Genomic DNA, 15,013 nt, shown 5'->3' with positions numbered 1-15,013 from the left:
AAGTCTAAATGTTCCAAAATATTATCCTTCACTAATCTTTCAATTCTTTCCTTGAAGATATGCCCCAATCGTCTATGCCACAATATAGAAGATATTTCATTATTGAAACTACGTTTCAATCCAACACTTGATTGTAGGGTCATTAATGTCTTTGTAAACTAATGATCTAAATTAATTCTGTACAAACCATCACAGAGAATTCCAAAACTAACTTTTATTGAATCATAAAACATACTGAGTTTGCCACTACCAAAAGAAAGACAATATCCTAACTCATCAATTTTAGAAAGAGAAAACAAATTTCTAGAAATTATAGGGACACAACATGTGTCAACAAGATCCATCAAGTAACCCGTCTCTAAGCGTAGACGATAAGTTCCCATTGATATCACTTTTGCTTTAAGACGATTTCTCATAATGATAAATCTTTCATGTTCATTTGGTTTCCAAATTGAAAGAAATCCCTGCATGTTATTTGTAACATGAGTTGAAGCACCAGAATCAATCCACCAAGTGTTAGAAGGAACTTCTGTAATGTTTGATTCGAAATACACAAAGGTCGAGTTAATACCTTTCTTTTCGAACCAAGTCTTGCGTTTAATGCAATCCTTCTTCACGTGTCCTTTCTTGCCACAAAAGAAGCACTTTACAATAAATGCTTTCTTTTCATTAGTCCATTTAACATTTTCAAACCTTGCAAGTTTCTTTGATTGATAATGCTTCAACTTTCTTTTCTTATTACCAGCTCCTTGAGTAGTAGTCATAACATTATGTGAACTTTCCTGTCTTAATCTCAATTCTTCCTAAACACACATGCTAGTCAACTCATTCAAGTCCCACTTATCCTTATTTGTGTTGTAGTGAATCTTGAATTGGCCAAACTGAGAAGGAAGAGAATTGAGAATAAATTACACGAGGAAAGATTCATCAACATTCATGCCTAATGTTTTAAGTTTTGCAGCTTTGTCAGCCATATTGAAGATATGATCTTGAATTCCTCGAGTGCCATCCTACTAAGTCATAGTCAGTTCTTTCGTTAATGTGCCAACCAATGACTTATTAGCAGATTTAAATCTATCTTCAATAACCTTTAAATATTCCTTTGTGCTAGTTGCAGTCGGTAATGAAATCTTTATGTTATTTGCAATTGTCATTCTTATGAACATTAAACTAAGTCTATCATATCTTTCCCAAGCCTTCATTTCATTTACTTATTCTACAGTACTTTCATCAATCAAGTCAGGGTTTTCAACAAGTAATGCTAAATCAAGATCTAATACACCTAGTGTGAATTGCACATGCTCTAACCATTCTGAATAATTTGATCAAGAGTGTACAGGGACACTTGAAGCATATGAATGTATATGCGGAAGTACCACTGCAAAAATATAGAATAACATTAATACTTTGAGTTTGTCAAAAATTTGATGAACTATTGATATCATATATATTACACTTTTGGGTGAAATATTGACATATCTAGTGTTGAATATTTATGAAGGACTGATACCATCCTTGTGGAATAGTGTTGTTACCTTTGGGTATACAACCATAAACTACAAGGATATCCAAAAATAATATCATCCTACCCCATCATATAATTATTTGAATTAGATTCTCCTTTGGGATTATCTAAATCTCTTAATTATATGTGTCATTATGAATACTATTTCCTTAATGTCATTTAGGACTAATTCCTTAATATTATTTTATAAGTCATTAGTCCAGGTCACTTTGGTGGCTACAAGATTAATGCAATGATATAAAATAAAAATGTCATATAAATGATAAAACTTTTATTGTAATTCATATCACAAAAGTCTATCATCCTATGCTACTTTGGCAGCTACTAGTCAGATAAAACTTAGGGAAATGAATTATAAATAATATTCATCAATTTCTTTAATTTTTGCTAAGCAATTCAATAATAAATAACAATAATAATTATTGAACATTAATGCTAAGCAATTCAATAATAAATAATAATAATAATTATTGAATATTAATGCTAAATAATTCAATAATAAATAACAATAATAATTATTGAACATTAATGCTAAGCAATTCAATAATAAATAATAATAATAATTATTGAATATTAATGCTAAATAATTTAATAATAAATAACAATAATAATTATTGAACATTAATGCTAAGTAATTTAATAATAAATAACAATAATAATTATTGAATATTAATTAGTACGAAAACTTATATGATAATCATGATAACATATAAATCATGCCTTCATGTGAAAGGTAAATATTATTTCATAATTTCATATATATACATATGAATAAATAAATAAAAATTCAAAAACAATAATTAGATTTTAATTTTATTTATCATATATAAAATTAATAATTTATATAAATCATGCATACATTATTTTATAATTTCATATATATACATGTGAATAAGTAAATAAAATTCTAAAAATAATAATTGGATTTTAATTTTATTTGCCACATGTATAATCAATAATTTATATAAATCATACATGTGAAAGGTATATATTATTTCACAATTTCATATATATATATGTGAATAAGTAAATAAAATTCCAAAAACAATAATTGGATTTTAATTTTATTTACCACATGTATAATCAATAATTAATATGAGAAAACTATAAAGTAAACCATAATTTATAGTTTTTTTAAATAAAAAATTAAATCCAATCAAATAATCAAAAATATAATTATGATTAAAATTAATCATAATTATAATAAATCATATTTATTAATTTATAATTGAGAATATAAATTAAATTTCTCAATTTTGATAAAACCGTAAATATTTGAAATGTAATAAATCAGAAATATGCGAATGACAGAACTATAATTTTGGCATAAATTAAACCCGAGGGTAAGACCATAAATATGTTGACAGAACATAACCTAAAATTACGAAATTTGCAAAGGGTAAAACTATAATTTTGCAAAACCTAACCTCGAGGGTAAAACCATAATTATGTCAAAAACCCTAATCTGCCTTCGCCGCCCTGCGCGGTTGCCAGCGGCATTTCTAACCTGCACGCGACCACTACCGCCACAATGCTACCGTCGCGAGGCTGCTATTGCTCATGCACGGCCGCTGCCGTCGCGACGGTTCCTGCTCGCACGTGGCTGTTGCCAGCGCGCGGTCGCCGCCTGTGCACGGCTTACTCACGCACGGTCGCCACCTAGGCTATCTGCCTGCGTGTGGTCGACCGTCGCATGAACGGGTTCTAGCCGTGTGCGGCCGGCCATCATATGGACATGTTCTGTGATGCTCGCATACGGGACGGGTTCTGTGATGCACACGTTACCTAGCGTGATCATAAATTCGCAGCAAGGTTGACGGTGACCATTGCTGCTTAGCAATTCTTGAAAGATGAAAGTAATTTTATACATCATAAATAAATTTATAGATCTAATGCATTTGATCTCAAAAACCAAGCTCTGATACCAATTATAAGCATAAAATCTATAATTATGTTATATCTGAAATACAGAAATAACTTATATGCCAGGATTGAAATCAAGTATATAGATCTAATTATTACGATACGTATCTTTTGATGTCATCTCCTCAGGGATCTTTTTTTATTTGCTAAGCATCATCTTTGATCCAAGATTGCTACAGCCACCGATCCAAAGTTGTAGGCACGTCACCGCAAGAAGTAGATCCTTTCTCCTCTACCGACTGAGATTGATGTATTTTTTTTTTTTGAGGAGAAAGGGTTTTGGGGGGGAGAAATTGAAATCCCTCAACGGAGAGGAATCTCATGAGAGATGCATATGTACGTAATGTGACAGGTTTCCTCTAGATTTATATATCTTATTCAATTATAAAAGTATCACAAAATCTAACAAACAGGTCGCAATAGCGGCAATCGCGAATCCCCTAGTCTCCGTTAGAGGCCCCCGATTGCAAGCGCTCTCCGGTGGTCTTCTCGCCTCGATTTTTAGGATCGTAGCGTTGGTTTTCCGGTTTCAAGAATCTCAAGATTTTAGGGTTTTTTGTTGTCCCCCATCTTTCTAATGGATTCTACTGTAACGCATTGGATCGATTGCTCTAAGTATCGTGTTCCTGTGCTGATGATTCATATTTTCTAGTTCTTTATTTAATCGGCAGATTCGTGGCGTTCCATTGGCTTATGATCGTTTTGTTTTGATGTTTTACGTTTAGGCTATACTTCGAAGGTGTCCGACAAGTCTCTTGTTGTTTGCCATCCTTTGAGCGTGTCGATTAGATCCCTTCGCCGGCGGAAAGCAGGAGCTGCAGGCTGCAATGGCCATTTTTTTCTCCGACCAGTTCACAGGTGATGTTACTTGCGGTGAAGTTTCAGCTTTGTCGGTTTTTACTCTATCGTTCCATTTGCAACATCTCATGGTTATGCTTGTTGTTTATTGTAAAGTTTATTTGTGGAGAAATTTGTCCTATAAATTACAATTTCCAAGTTTGGAAGCTTCGTATCAGTGTATGTCAGTCGATCTACGTGATCAACTGTACGGTGGGGAACCCTTTTCTAAACTTCATCTGTCTGTACTATCTCGCACCCATACGGTTTTAACATTTTGTCATAGTTGTATACAAACGATCACAATCATAGGATCCATGAGCTGATATATTAGATATCTAACATCTTAAATGAAGAGCAAGGCTTTTTCTGCCTTTTGGAGTTCCTTAAAAGAAATCATACCTATGTTAATATTAGTGATGTGATGGTACTAAGATTCGCCTTTCTGGCCAAGAATCACGAGATCAGAATCATAGGATTTAGGATTGGTATGTGCATTGATACCTTTGTTCATTTTGATTGCAGTCACTTAAGTTGTAGAGCTAGTGATATTCAAATTTAACCAGAGTACAGAGGTCAGAGAGTATAAGAAACTGATGATTTTGAGTGTCACAGTATATTTTCTCCATTCAGATACAAACTGTGTATGCTTTTATAGTTGTATGTTTAGCAGGTAAATGTATGGTTTCTCTTGGGAGCAGAATAATTTGATCTTTTAAAGTAAATTCCACATGATGAGCCCATCTTCAAATTCAATCTTATAGTTATGCTTTCTTTTCTCAGCTAAAATATGAATTGTCCATCTAATAGCCTGATAGACATGTTTGTATCAACACTACTCAGAATCTGTCACTAGTGACTGAATCGAGGTTTTCATGGAAGTTGAAGATGGTTTATGAACCTTTTGTTTGAACAAGGAGAATGCTGGCGTTGATTTGCAGGAACAATGTAATAGCATTTCTGCAACTCAATTTCCTATGATCGTCATAAATACTAACATCAGTCTGTAATCATTATCCTATTCCTGGCCTAGCAAATGAGAATGCACGCCTACATAATATTTTTACTAACATTTTCATTTATCAGTTATCTAATCTAGGGAATTGATAGAACCCTTATGGATTCTAAGCTTGGGGTTGATCTCTTTAGGGGATCAGCCTCCTTGGAACTCTATAGGGGTTCCTTCCTCCAGGTTGCTGCTCAAAGGTTGTTAAAAGGATTGATCTATTCATTTAGAAAAGAGGAGGAATACATGACTATTTGTAGGGCTTCTAAACCCCAACTCCTAATAGGACTCCTACTAAAGACTCCTACTTCTAACCAACTCTTAATGATTCTCTAAGAAGCAACTTCCAAACTAATCCTAACCTTAGCCAGCCTCTTCACCTCTTTAATAGGGGTTGGTTTGGTAGGTTTTACATAAATGTCCCTTTCAATGAAACTCAATTAAGACTCTCCTAGCCAGAGTCCTAACCAAGGTAGGCAATACCGAATGATACCGCCTGGTACCGGCGGTACATACCGACCCGACAGCATACCGGTACGCGGACCGCACGCTAACGAACGGAACGAAAAATAATAAAAAAATTATATATATATATATATATATATATATAAACGAGGCAACGTCGTGTCGCCCACGTGGGGAAGGAAAAGGCGACGTCGTCGAGGCAATGCGACGTCGCCTTTTAAATAAAAAAATATAAATATATATAATCTTATATATATTTATATATTAATTTATATATATATATATAAATCGCCCCACTTGGGAGAAGAGAGAGGCAACGTCGTAGAGTTATATTATATATATATATATACCAAACGGTATACCGCTCGGTATACAGTTTCGTACCGTACCGAGTGAACGTCGAAACTCCGATACGGTACGAAATTGCAGACCTTGGTCCTAACAGACCCGCCCTCTTTAAATCAACCTTGTCCTCAAGGCTGAGGCTCCATGAATTATGGGAATTTGATCTTCAAGTCGTTATAGTTCTCCCAAGTGGCATCTTCTGCTGATAGGTTCGCCCATTGTATTAGCATTGCAATAGTGGGTCGTCGTCGTCGAGTCACGATCTGTCGATCAATAATGGCACTCGGCTGGGTCTGAAGTTCTCCTTGGGTAGTCATATTTGGTAGATAGCTTTGGGCTGTCTCGTTTTGTCCCATCTTGAGCTTTAAACATGACATGTGGAAGACTGGATGGATTCGGGAGATGGCGGGTAAGTCCAATATGTATGCTACCGCTCCGATGCACTCCAAAATTTGGTAGGGTCCATAGAACCGAGGTGAAAACTTCATATATGCTCTGGTCTGGATTGATGTTTGCTTGTATGGCTGGAGTCGTAGGAAGACTCAATCTCGTACTGAAAATTATCTTTCGCCTTTGTGTTGATCATATTGCTGTTTCGTCCTTGCTTGAGATGCAGTGAGATTATCTTTTAGTAACTTCAGCATTTTGTCTCTGTCCTGTAGTTCCCTGTCTACTTGTTCTACTTTAGAGGTGCCCAACACATATTTTGGGATCACAGGGGGAGGTCGGCCATACATAGCCTCATAGGGAGTACATTTTGTGGATGAATGATAAGTTGTATTATACCACCACTCAGCCCAGGGAAGCCACTTTGTCCACTCATTTGGCCGATCACTGGTGAAGCATCTGAGGTATGTCTCTAAGCACATGTTCACCACTTCAGTCTGGCTATTGGTTTGTGGGTGATACGCCATACTCATTTTCAATTTAGTGTCCTGCATCTGGAATAACTCTGTCCAAAATCTGCTCGTGAAGACCCTATCACAATCACTTACAATAGATCTCGGCATCCCATGCAATTTTACAATATTCTCCATAAAGATTCGAGCAATACTAGAAGCAGTGTAGGGATTACGAACAGCGCAAAAGTGAGCATACTTTGTAAGGTGATCAACCATGATAAGAATTGTAGCTTTTCCTTATGATGAGGGAAGCCCTTTGATGAAGTCTATTGATATATCAGTCCATATTGAGTTCGAGACGGGTAGAGGTTACAACTTTCCGGGACTTGCCACTGTCTTGCCATTATGTCGTTGACATACATCACATTGTGCTACAAATTTAGTAATAATATTTTTCATCCCTACCCAATAAAATTTTTGCTTAATTCTCTTATAGGTTCTAAGGAACCCGGAGTGCCCGACCATAGGTGTGGAATGCATCTTTTGAAAGATGATTTTTATGCAAGTAGAATTTGGCACAAGCACAATGCATCCCTTATAGCGCAATTCTTTTGAGTCACAACTGTAATGAGCCACGGAGCTTGGTGCTTCCTCCAATTTTTTTATGATCTTACTGGTCTCTGGATCATCCTACCATTCCCTCTTAATATCCTTAAGGAAGTCGCTGGTCGGAAGTGAAACGACCGAAAATTCTACTTACTCGGGTAGCCACGAAAGCGTATCTGCAACAACATTCTCTTTCCCCTTTTTGTATGTTATTTCATAATCATATCCAAGAAGCTTTGTTACTCATTTTTGCTGCTCAAGGGAAGATATCTTCTACTTCAAGAAATATTTTAGGCTTTTATGATCGGTCTTGATTTGAAAGCGTCGCCCGATCAAGTATGGTCTCCATTTGGTCACCGCATGCACAATCGCGAGTATCTCCTTGTCGTAAATAGTTATCTTGAGATAGGAAGGAGATAATGCCTTACATGTATAAGCGAGGGGGTGGCCATCTTGCATTAGTATGATACCAATTCCGACTCCAGAGGCATCGACTTCAATAGCAAAAGTCTTGCTGAAGTTGGGTAGCGCCAATACATGCGTTATCGTCATTGCGGCTTTAAGTTCGTCGAAGGCGGTGGTGGCTTTGTCTGACCATTGGAAAGCATCTTTTTTCAGCAAGGAAGTAAGGGGTGCATTGATCTTTCCATAGTTTTTTGTGAACTTGTGGTAGTAGCCTGTTAAACTGAGAAAGTCGCATAGCGATTTTATGTTCCTCGAGGTCAGCCAGTTCTGCATTGCTTCAATTTTGGAGGGGTCCACCGCCACACCTTCCTCTGATATGATATGCCTAAGATATTTCACTTTCTGTTGAAGAAAGATGCACTTTGATTTTTTGACAAAAAAAACATATTTTCGTAAAATCGTCAAAACAAGTCGAAGTGCTGAAAATGACTTTCAAGAGAAGGGCTGTAAATAAGGATATCGTCGAAAAAAATCAGCACAAACTTAAGAAGATAATTATGGAAAATATCATTCATAAGGCTCTAGAAGGTGGAGGGAGCATTGGTGAGACCAAAGGGCATTACCAAAAATTCGTAGTGGCCGTTGTGTATTCGAAAGGCGGTTTTCGGTATGTCTTCTTCGCACACTTGTATTTGATAATACCCGGATCGAAGGTCCAGCTTTGTGAAGACTCATGCTCCCTTTAATTCATCAAGTAATTCATCTATTACTGGAATAAGGTATTTGTCTTTGACAGTTATATCGTTGAGAGCTTGGTAATCAACGCACATTCGTCATGTTCCGTACTTTTTTTGTACGAGGAGCACCGGTGAAGAGTAGGGGCTGCAACTTGGCCGAATAACTCTTGTTTTGAGAATCTCTTTTATAATCCTTTTTATTTCATCCTTCTGGAGATGTGGATACCGATATGACCGAGTATTTGTTTGAGGTTTGCTCGGAAGAATCGGTATACAATGATCATGCCAACGGGTAGGAGGTAAATTGCGCGGTTCGTCAAATATATCTGAAAATTTAACAAGAAAATGAAGTAGGTTTGGATCTTCAAATTCTCTTGGCTCTCCCTTAGTTTGCTGCTCAAGTTGTACCAAAAAGTCGCTGCATGCTTTATGCAAAACTTTCTCCATTCGTTGTGTGCAAATCGTCGTTACGTCCCCCCTCACGTTTCCCGTGCAGTATCACCTGTTTCCCCTTACTGTAAAATTTCATAATTAGTTTCATAAAATTCCAGGAAACATCACCTAATGTCGTTAGTCATTCGATGCCGAGCATGACGTTATAATCATCAAGAGGGAGGAGGAAGAAATATGCAATTATCTCTTGGTCCTGCAGCAACAGTTTCACCCATGGGCACTTATGATCATACTTCAAAATTCGTCCGTCGGCGATCTTAACGTCAAACTTGTTGCAATTCTCGATAGGTAAGGCCATCCGGACAGCAACTTTGCTGTGCATAAAATTATTAGTGCTCCTAGTGTCAATAAGAACGGTGATAGGTTGTTGCTTCAGAAGTCCTCCCACTTTCATCGTTTGCGGGTTCGCGTAATCGACAAGGGCATGCATTGTAATATCAACTGGCTGCTGTTCTTCATCCACGACCTCTTCCTCATGCTCCTGGACCTCCTCCTCCATGTCTTCAAGATGTTCAATCAGTAGAAGGCGGCCCTTTTTGCAGCGATGATCACGGTTCCACGGCTCGTCGCAATGCCAACAAAGACCCTTTGCTGATCGGTCACATAGTTCTTCTCTTGTCATTTTTTTTTGCAGCGAAGGACAATTGGGAGCAGAAGGAGGTTTATATGCCACGAGCCTAGGAGAGGTTCTCATCCTCCGAGCATCTTGGTTGAGCCGTTCTTCTTGTATTCGGGCGAAAGAAATTGCAACTGTCACGGTACGGAGCTGCCGCGCCTTAACCTCCCCCTTTATCTCTGGCTTGAGTCCTTCGATGAATGTTTCTAACAATTGACGGTCAGTCCAATTATGAGCAAGGTAGGATAGCTTCTCAAACCTAGTTTGGTACTCTTGAATCGTAGAGGTTTGTCGAATCTTTTCGAGTTGGCCATTGATATTTTCATACTCCGTAGGTCCGAAACAATTTAGTAGTGCGTTCTTAAATTGATTCCACGTTGGAGCCCCATAATTGTATTCTAGCCAATTGTACCACTGAATAGCATCTCCTTCAAGGTGGATGATAACAATTTCCACTATAGCATCATCCGACGTTCGGTAGTAGCGAAAGTAACGTTCGATGCGCGAAATCCACCCCGTCGGGTCTCCTTCTTCCCATCGCGGGAAGTCCACCCTCGTGCGTGGCTGAAGAATGTCCGAGGGCTATCCCTCCTTCTCTGGAGGCTTCTCTGAACTCTCTCTTCGCTGAAATTTGGTTGGACTCGACGGTTGTCCAATTTTAAATTCTGCAAACAATGTGTGCAATTTGTCCTCTAAGCGTGATTCAAGCCGCGATTCAATCCAAGATTCTAATGCTTTAAATTTGGCATCAATTGGATCTTGAGAAGCCATAGCATATGCCTGTAGATCAAAGATGTCCCCGTCTTTTTTCTGTTGACGAGTTAATGGCATGAGGTGGTGGAAGGTTCAGAAAAATTGAGGATCACGGAAAGGTATTGCAGCAAATTTTTACGTCTAAAGTGTAGTAGATTGGACGTAAAAGATTAATGGTTTATATTGAGAATTTTTTGACGAAACCAAAGGGAAATCCGTTGTTAGGAAGTGTCAAAGTTGTTGTAAAAAATTCGTAGAGATTTGGACAGAAAAAACGCAGTAGCAAGATCAAACAAACTGTGCTATGCGGTTGGAATTCTACAGCGCATCTTTCATCGTAGAGATGAAAACTTTGCGATGAAAAGTTTATGTAGCAATATAGGAACAAATTTTTTTTTTTTGGATATTTGAATAAGGATAACAAAATTGCAACAGCAGTAAGGTAGGAAACTATAACTTGTTGCAATTCACAGGGAGATCAAAGGATGATCCGCGGTGGTGGAGAGGACGGCAAAATTCGGCGATGATCTTTTAAGCAATTGTGGGAATTGCTTTGGGCGGTTGTGGAGGGCTAATGGATGGCTGTGGAAGGGCAGCGAGATGCCAAGAACGCTGCTCTGATCCCAAGTGATAGAACCCTTGCGGATTCTAAGCTTGGGTTGATCTCTTTAGGGGATCGGCCTCCTTGGAACTCTATAGGGGTTCCTTCCTCCAGGTTGCTGCTCAAAGGCTGCTAAAAGGATTGATCTATTCATTGAGAAAAGATGATGAATGCATAACTATTTATAGGGTTTCTAAACCTCAACTCATAATAGGACTCCTACTCAAGACTCCTACTTCTAACCAACTCCTAATGCTTCTCTAAGAAGCAGCCTCCAAACTAATCCTAACCTTAGCTGACCTCTTCATCTCTTTAATAGGGGTCGGCTAGATAGGTTTTACATGAATGCCCCTTTCAATGAAGCTCAATTAGGACTCTCCTAGCTAGAGTCCTCACAGAATGCTTATATCTTGATGGCTTTCTCTAAGAGAAGTTGGCAAATGGGCTTGTATATATGATCTTCGTGGGTTGCTGTTGGTAAGCATGGGATTAAATAATTTGGGTCTTGTTGAAATGACCATTTCACATAAGTTCCTAGATGATCATGAGGAATGGCATTAAAGAACTTATCATTTGCGTGGTGCAGGCTGCACTGAGACCTACTGTGTCTCCTATTGAATCTTCGATCTAGATGGAACCCCAAGGATGGTCCTAATAGTGGTATAGGATTTGATTTATGCTTTATGTAAAATATTGAATACTCCATTAGTAGAAAAAGGAAAGAGTGGACTTCTCCTTATAGAGAGGGTCATGCATCTTGGATCAAATTACTCCATGTCACTAATATAGCCGGTTGCTTGGGTCATTATATGAAATTCCACATCCAATTTATGGAGGAGATTATGCTATGGAGATTGTTGGAAATGAAACTTGAATTTTGTGGTTGTGTATATGTCTTAAGTAATTTAGTTGAGGAGGGTAGAATCACATGCAGATTTAAGATTCTCATTGGATAAGTTATTTTTATATGTGCAGCTTGAAGCACACATTCTCTTCTACTAGAAAATGTCATTATTGCTCTATTTAGTTTTTACTTGTGTTATTGAAAGTAGAAAAGGAAAAAATAATAACAAAATTACTGGTACTTTTGTTTCTATAAATGAACGATGCTTAAGATCCTGAAACTTGTAACAGTTTACCAATTTTTATGAGTTGGAATGCATTTTAAATCGTGATTAGTTCCAGAGAAATATGAACAGATTGAACGCCTTTTGAATTTGTAAATATGTTTGTCTGAATGGTGGTACTGTTGCCTGGATGTGTAATATGATTCAGGGAGAGTGGAAGCCCAGGCAATGCAGTCTTCTTCATTGGAGGCTTTGTGCTGGGAGGAATTATGGCTGGAACACTTGCTTGTGTTTATGCACCTCAGGTATTGGAGTGATATATTTTCTGTGTCTTACATAACCTTTCTAATATGTTTCCTGTAAACCTTACATTTGCTGAGCATCTATCTTAACTGCTATGTGGTGGGTGAAAATGAGATTGTCGAATACTTGTGCTGATATGAGTGCAACCTTTTTCAGCATTTATTTTGTAATAGTTTCAAGTGGAAAAGGTTTGTCAACATACATCTCTCCTTTCAGTGGAAGCTGTAGTAGGTCATCACACGGTAAATAGTAGAGTGGAAAACCTTGAACAATGTATTTTGCTTGACTCCTGGAGTGCTTGACATCGTATCTGTTGTGTGAGAGGGCATGTGCATGTGTGTGTATTTAGTAGTTAGGTCTCCAGTAGAGTTTAATCTTACACCAGCTTTTGCTAGAAACTAACATATGATGACCCTGGTGAAAATTCTACATTTCAGGATTAAGCAAATTTTTGAAGACATCAACAAACTTCAATTCATGATTTTGTTCTTATCTCCTTTCTGATGAGCAGTATTGTTTCAGATCAGCAAAGCACTAACTGGAACTGACAAAAAGATCTAATAAGGAAGTTACCAAAATTCATCTACAATGAAGAGAAAGCTTCAGAGGTATGTCTTATGACTATGGTATTAATATTCAAGTACAGTTTACAACATACAATTCTCTCTCTTTATCATGCTAGTTTGGTTTTGTTCTCTGTCAATCATTTTTTGCTTGATATTTTTTATTGGCTTCTGCTGCAAATTACCATTATCCTAGTTGTCCAATTGTAATTCAGTAGCACGCTGCCTCCTCATGCAAATAGGTCAAATGATTTGCTTTTGTTTTTTATTAGCTGGAATTGAACAATGTGTTGCTAGAATAATATTTTTATTATCCAGCTATCAGCGAATAGCGATCACATCCCAATCTAGTCTTCCTTCATCTTCAAAATTATATTTCATAGGTACTCATGTTATATGCCATGCCCCTAGTTTCATCATGTCTTGATGCTCTTAGAGGTCCCATCTAGTTTCCAACAAACTTGGTCTGGACTTTATTAGCTATTTTATTGCTACTTTATGTGTAATTGTTGCATTTTAAAATGTACTGAACTGTGCCCCTTGGCTTTCTAATTACTTCAAATTTCTGTTATTTCTAATGTACCATTGTTGCAGAACCCTGATTATTTTTATAAATATTCTTCGTTACAGGACAGACATAGGAATATGTGGTAGAATTTATTAAAGATCTAAGAGAAGAGTGCAAAATAGGGGAAGAAGGAAATATAATTGATGGAGAAAAACAATAGAAGCCAATTGTCAATAAGCTTCGGTATGCACCTGCAATTCAAACCAGCAAAACACCACCCTATTCGAACTATCCTAATTCCTAATTTGATTTAGAATAGGACCTTTTAATGGAAATGGCCACCCATAATTCTTCATTTATTAGTCTTGGTGGAAACATTTTTGGATAAATTTGATTGTTTTAATCCTTTGATGATTTGGCCCTATTAACTTCTCTCTCTCTCTCTCTCTCTCTCTCTCTCTCTCTATATATATATATATATATATATATATATCTCTTAATGGCCATTGATCAACTCTAAAACATCCTTAAAGCTGATGTAGAGATTCCTATGGTATTGGGAAATAATAAAGTTAAACATAGTTACTTATATCGCAACCTTATACGTCTAATCAAACCAAATCTCATGTGAGACATAACTGCATCAGTGGAAAAAGCTTCTCCAATCAGTGTGCCTCAAGGGATCATCTTCAAATGAATGACTAATGCAACTAGTCATTGGTTTATCTCCTTCATTTATATGACTAAGATGGATGATAGCTTTTCTTGCTGATACTTGATGCACAATCTAGTCACTCTATGTTAATTGAATGTGGATTTGCAATCTAGCTCTTTTATAACTTTAATAAATACAGATAAAAGTCCTATGCTTTGAAGATCATTGCAACATATCCATGTGTACTCAGTACTCAAAAGGAAGAAGCCATGTCTCTTGAGTGAAAAGATGGAAATATTTTCATCTATTGCTTTACTTGAGATGCACTAACAACCAGCCAATTGGTTTTATCAGAAATCAATCAAGGCACTGGCGGAGAAGATTGCACAACTTAACGCCACCATTGAGGATGTTTCTTCTCAATTCCGACCAGATGATGAGCCAAATGGAGTGGCTGTGACTTCTGACGAGTTTGAAGCTGCAAAATAAGATCAAGTTGGGGGGCATGAATGGTGGTGGGTAGCCATTCCCCATTTTCCTCTCTCCAATACGGAGAAATAACTAATTGATCTTGTTGGAATTTCGACCTCGGGGTTCCTTTTACTATCATCACAAGCGTGAATAATAAGATTTTGAGACGATCTGAGCACATATTTATAGGTCATGTAGTAATATGACAAAGAAAATAACACTTCCTACATTGTTGTTGATGGGTTCGCGAGTCTCAAAATAATTCACCTCCTACATTGTTTAAAATATCAATGTCGATTGAAGATTTAATAATTCGTAGCATTTGAACCAAA

At 37.2% G+C, this 15,013-nt stretch overlaps 1 protein-coding gene across 1 annotated transcript; it reads left to right on the top strand.

The window, feature by feature from the left end:
* Positions 1–3,611: 3,611 nt before the first annotated feature.
* Positions 3,612–14,917, top strand: LOC135633280 (uncharacterized). The gene is made up of 5 exons (XM_065142580.1): positions 3,612–3,784; positions 4,174–4,306; positions 12,390–12,486; positions 13,007–13,092; positions 14,565–14,917. Exons 1-4 carry the CDS (start codon positions 3,697–3,699, stop codon positions 13,043–13,045), a joined length of 357 nt encoding a protein of 118 aa, XP_064998652.1. The 5' UTR covers positions 3,612–3,696; the 3' UTR covers positions 13,046–13,092; positions 14,565–14,917.
* Positions 14,918–15,013: the final 96 nt, after the last annotated feature.

The sequence above is a fragment of the Musa acuminata genome, chromosome BXJ3-3 (genome assembly GCF_036884655.1).
Source record: "Musa acuminata AAA Group cultivar baxijiao chromosome BXJ3-3, Cavendish_Baxijiao_AAA, whole genome shotgun sequence".
Lineage (NCBI taxonomy): Eukaryota > Viridiplantae > Streptophyta > Magnoliopsida > Zingiberales > Musaceae > Musa > Musa acuminata.
This window is presented reverse-complemented; position numbering and strand designations above follow the sequence as displayed.

What these genes read in the sequence shown, in the direction of transcription:
- LOC135633280 (XM_065142580.1), top strand. Translation starts at nt 3,697, where the DNA reads ATGTATTTTTTTTTTTTGAGGAGAAAGGGTTTTGGGGGGGAGAAATTG. An exon ending in TTTCTCCGACCAGTTCACAG is followed by an intron (nt 4,307 to 12,389) that starts GTGATGTTACTT and finishes AATATGATTCAG; the next exon opens with GGAGAGTGGAAGCCCAGGCA. An exon ending in CTTGTGTTTATGCACCTCAG is followed by an intron (nt 12,487 to 13,006) that starts GTATTGGAGTGA and finishes GTATTGTTTCAG; the next exon opens with ATCAGCAAAGCACTAACTGG.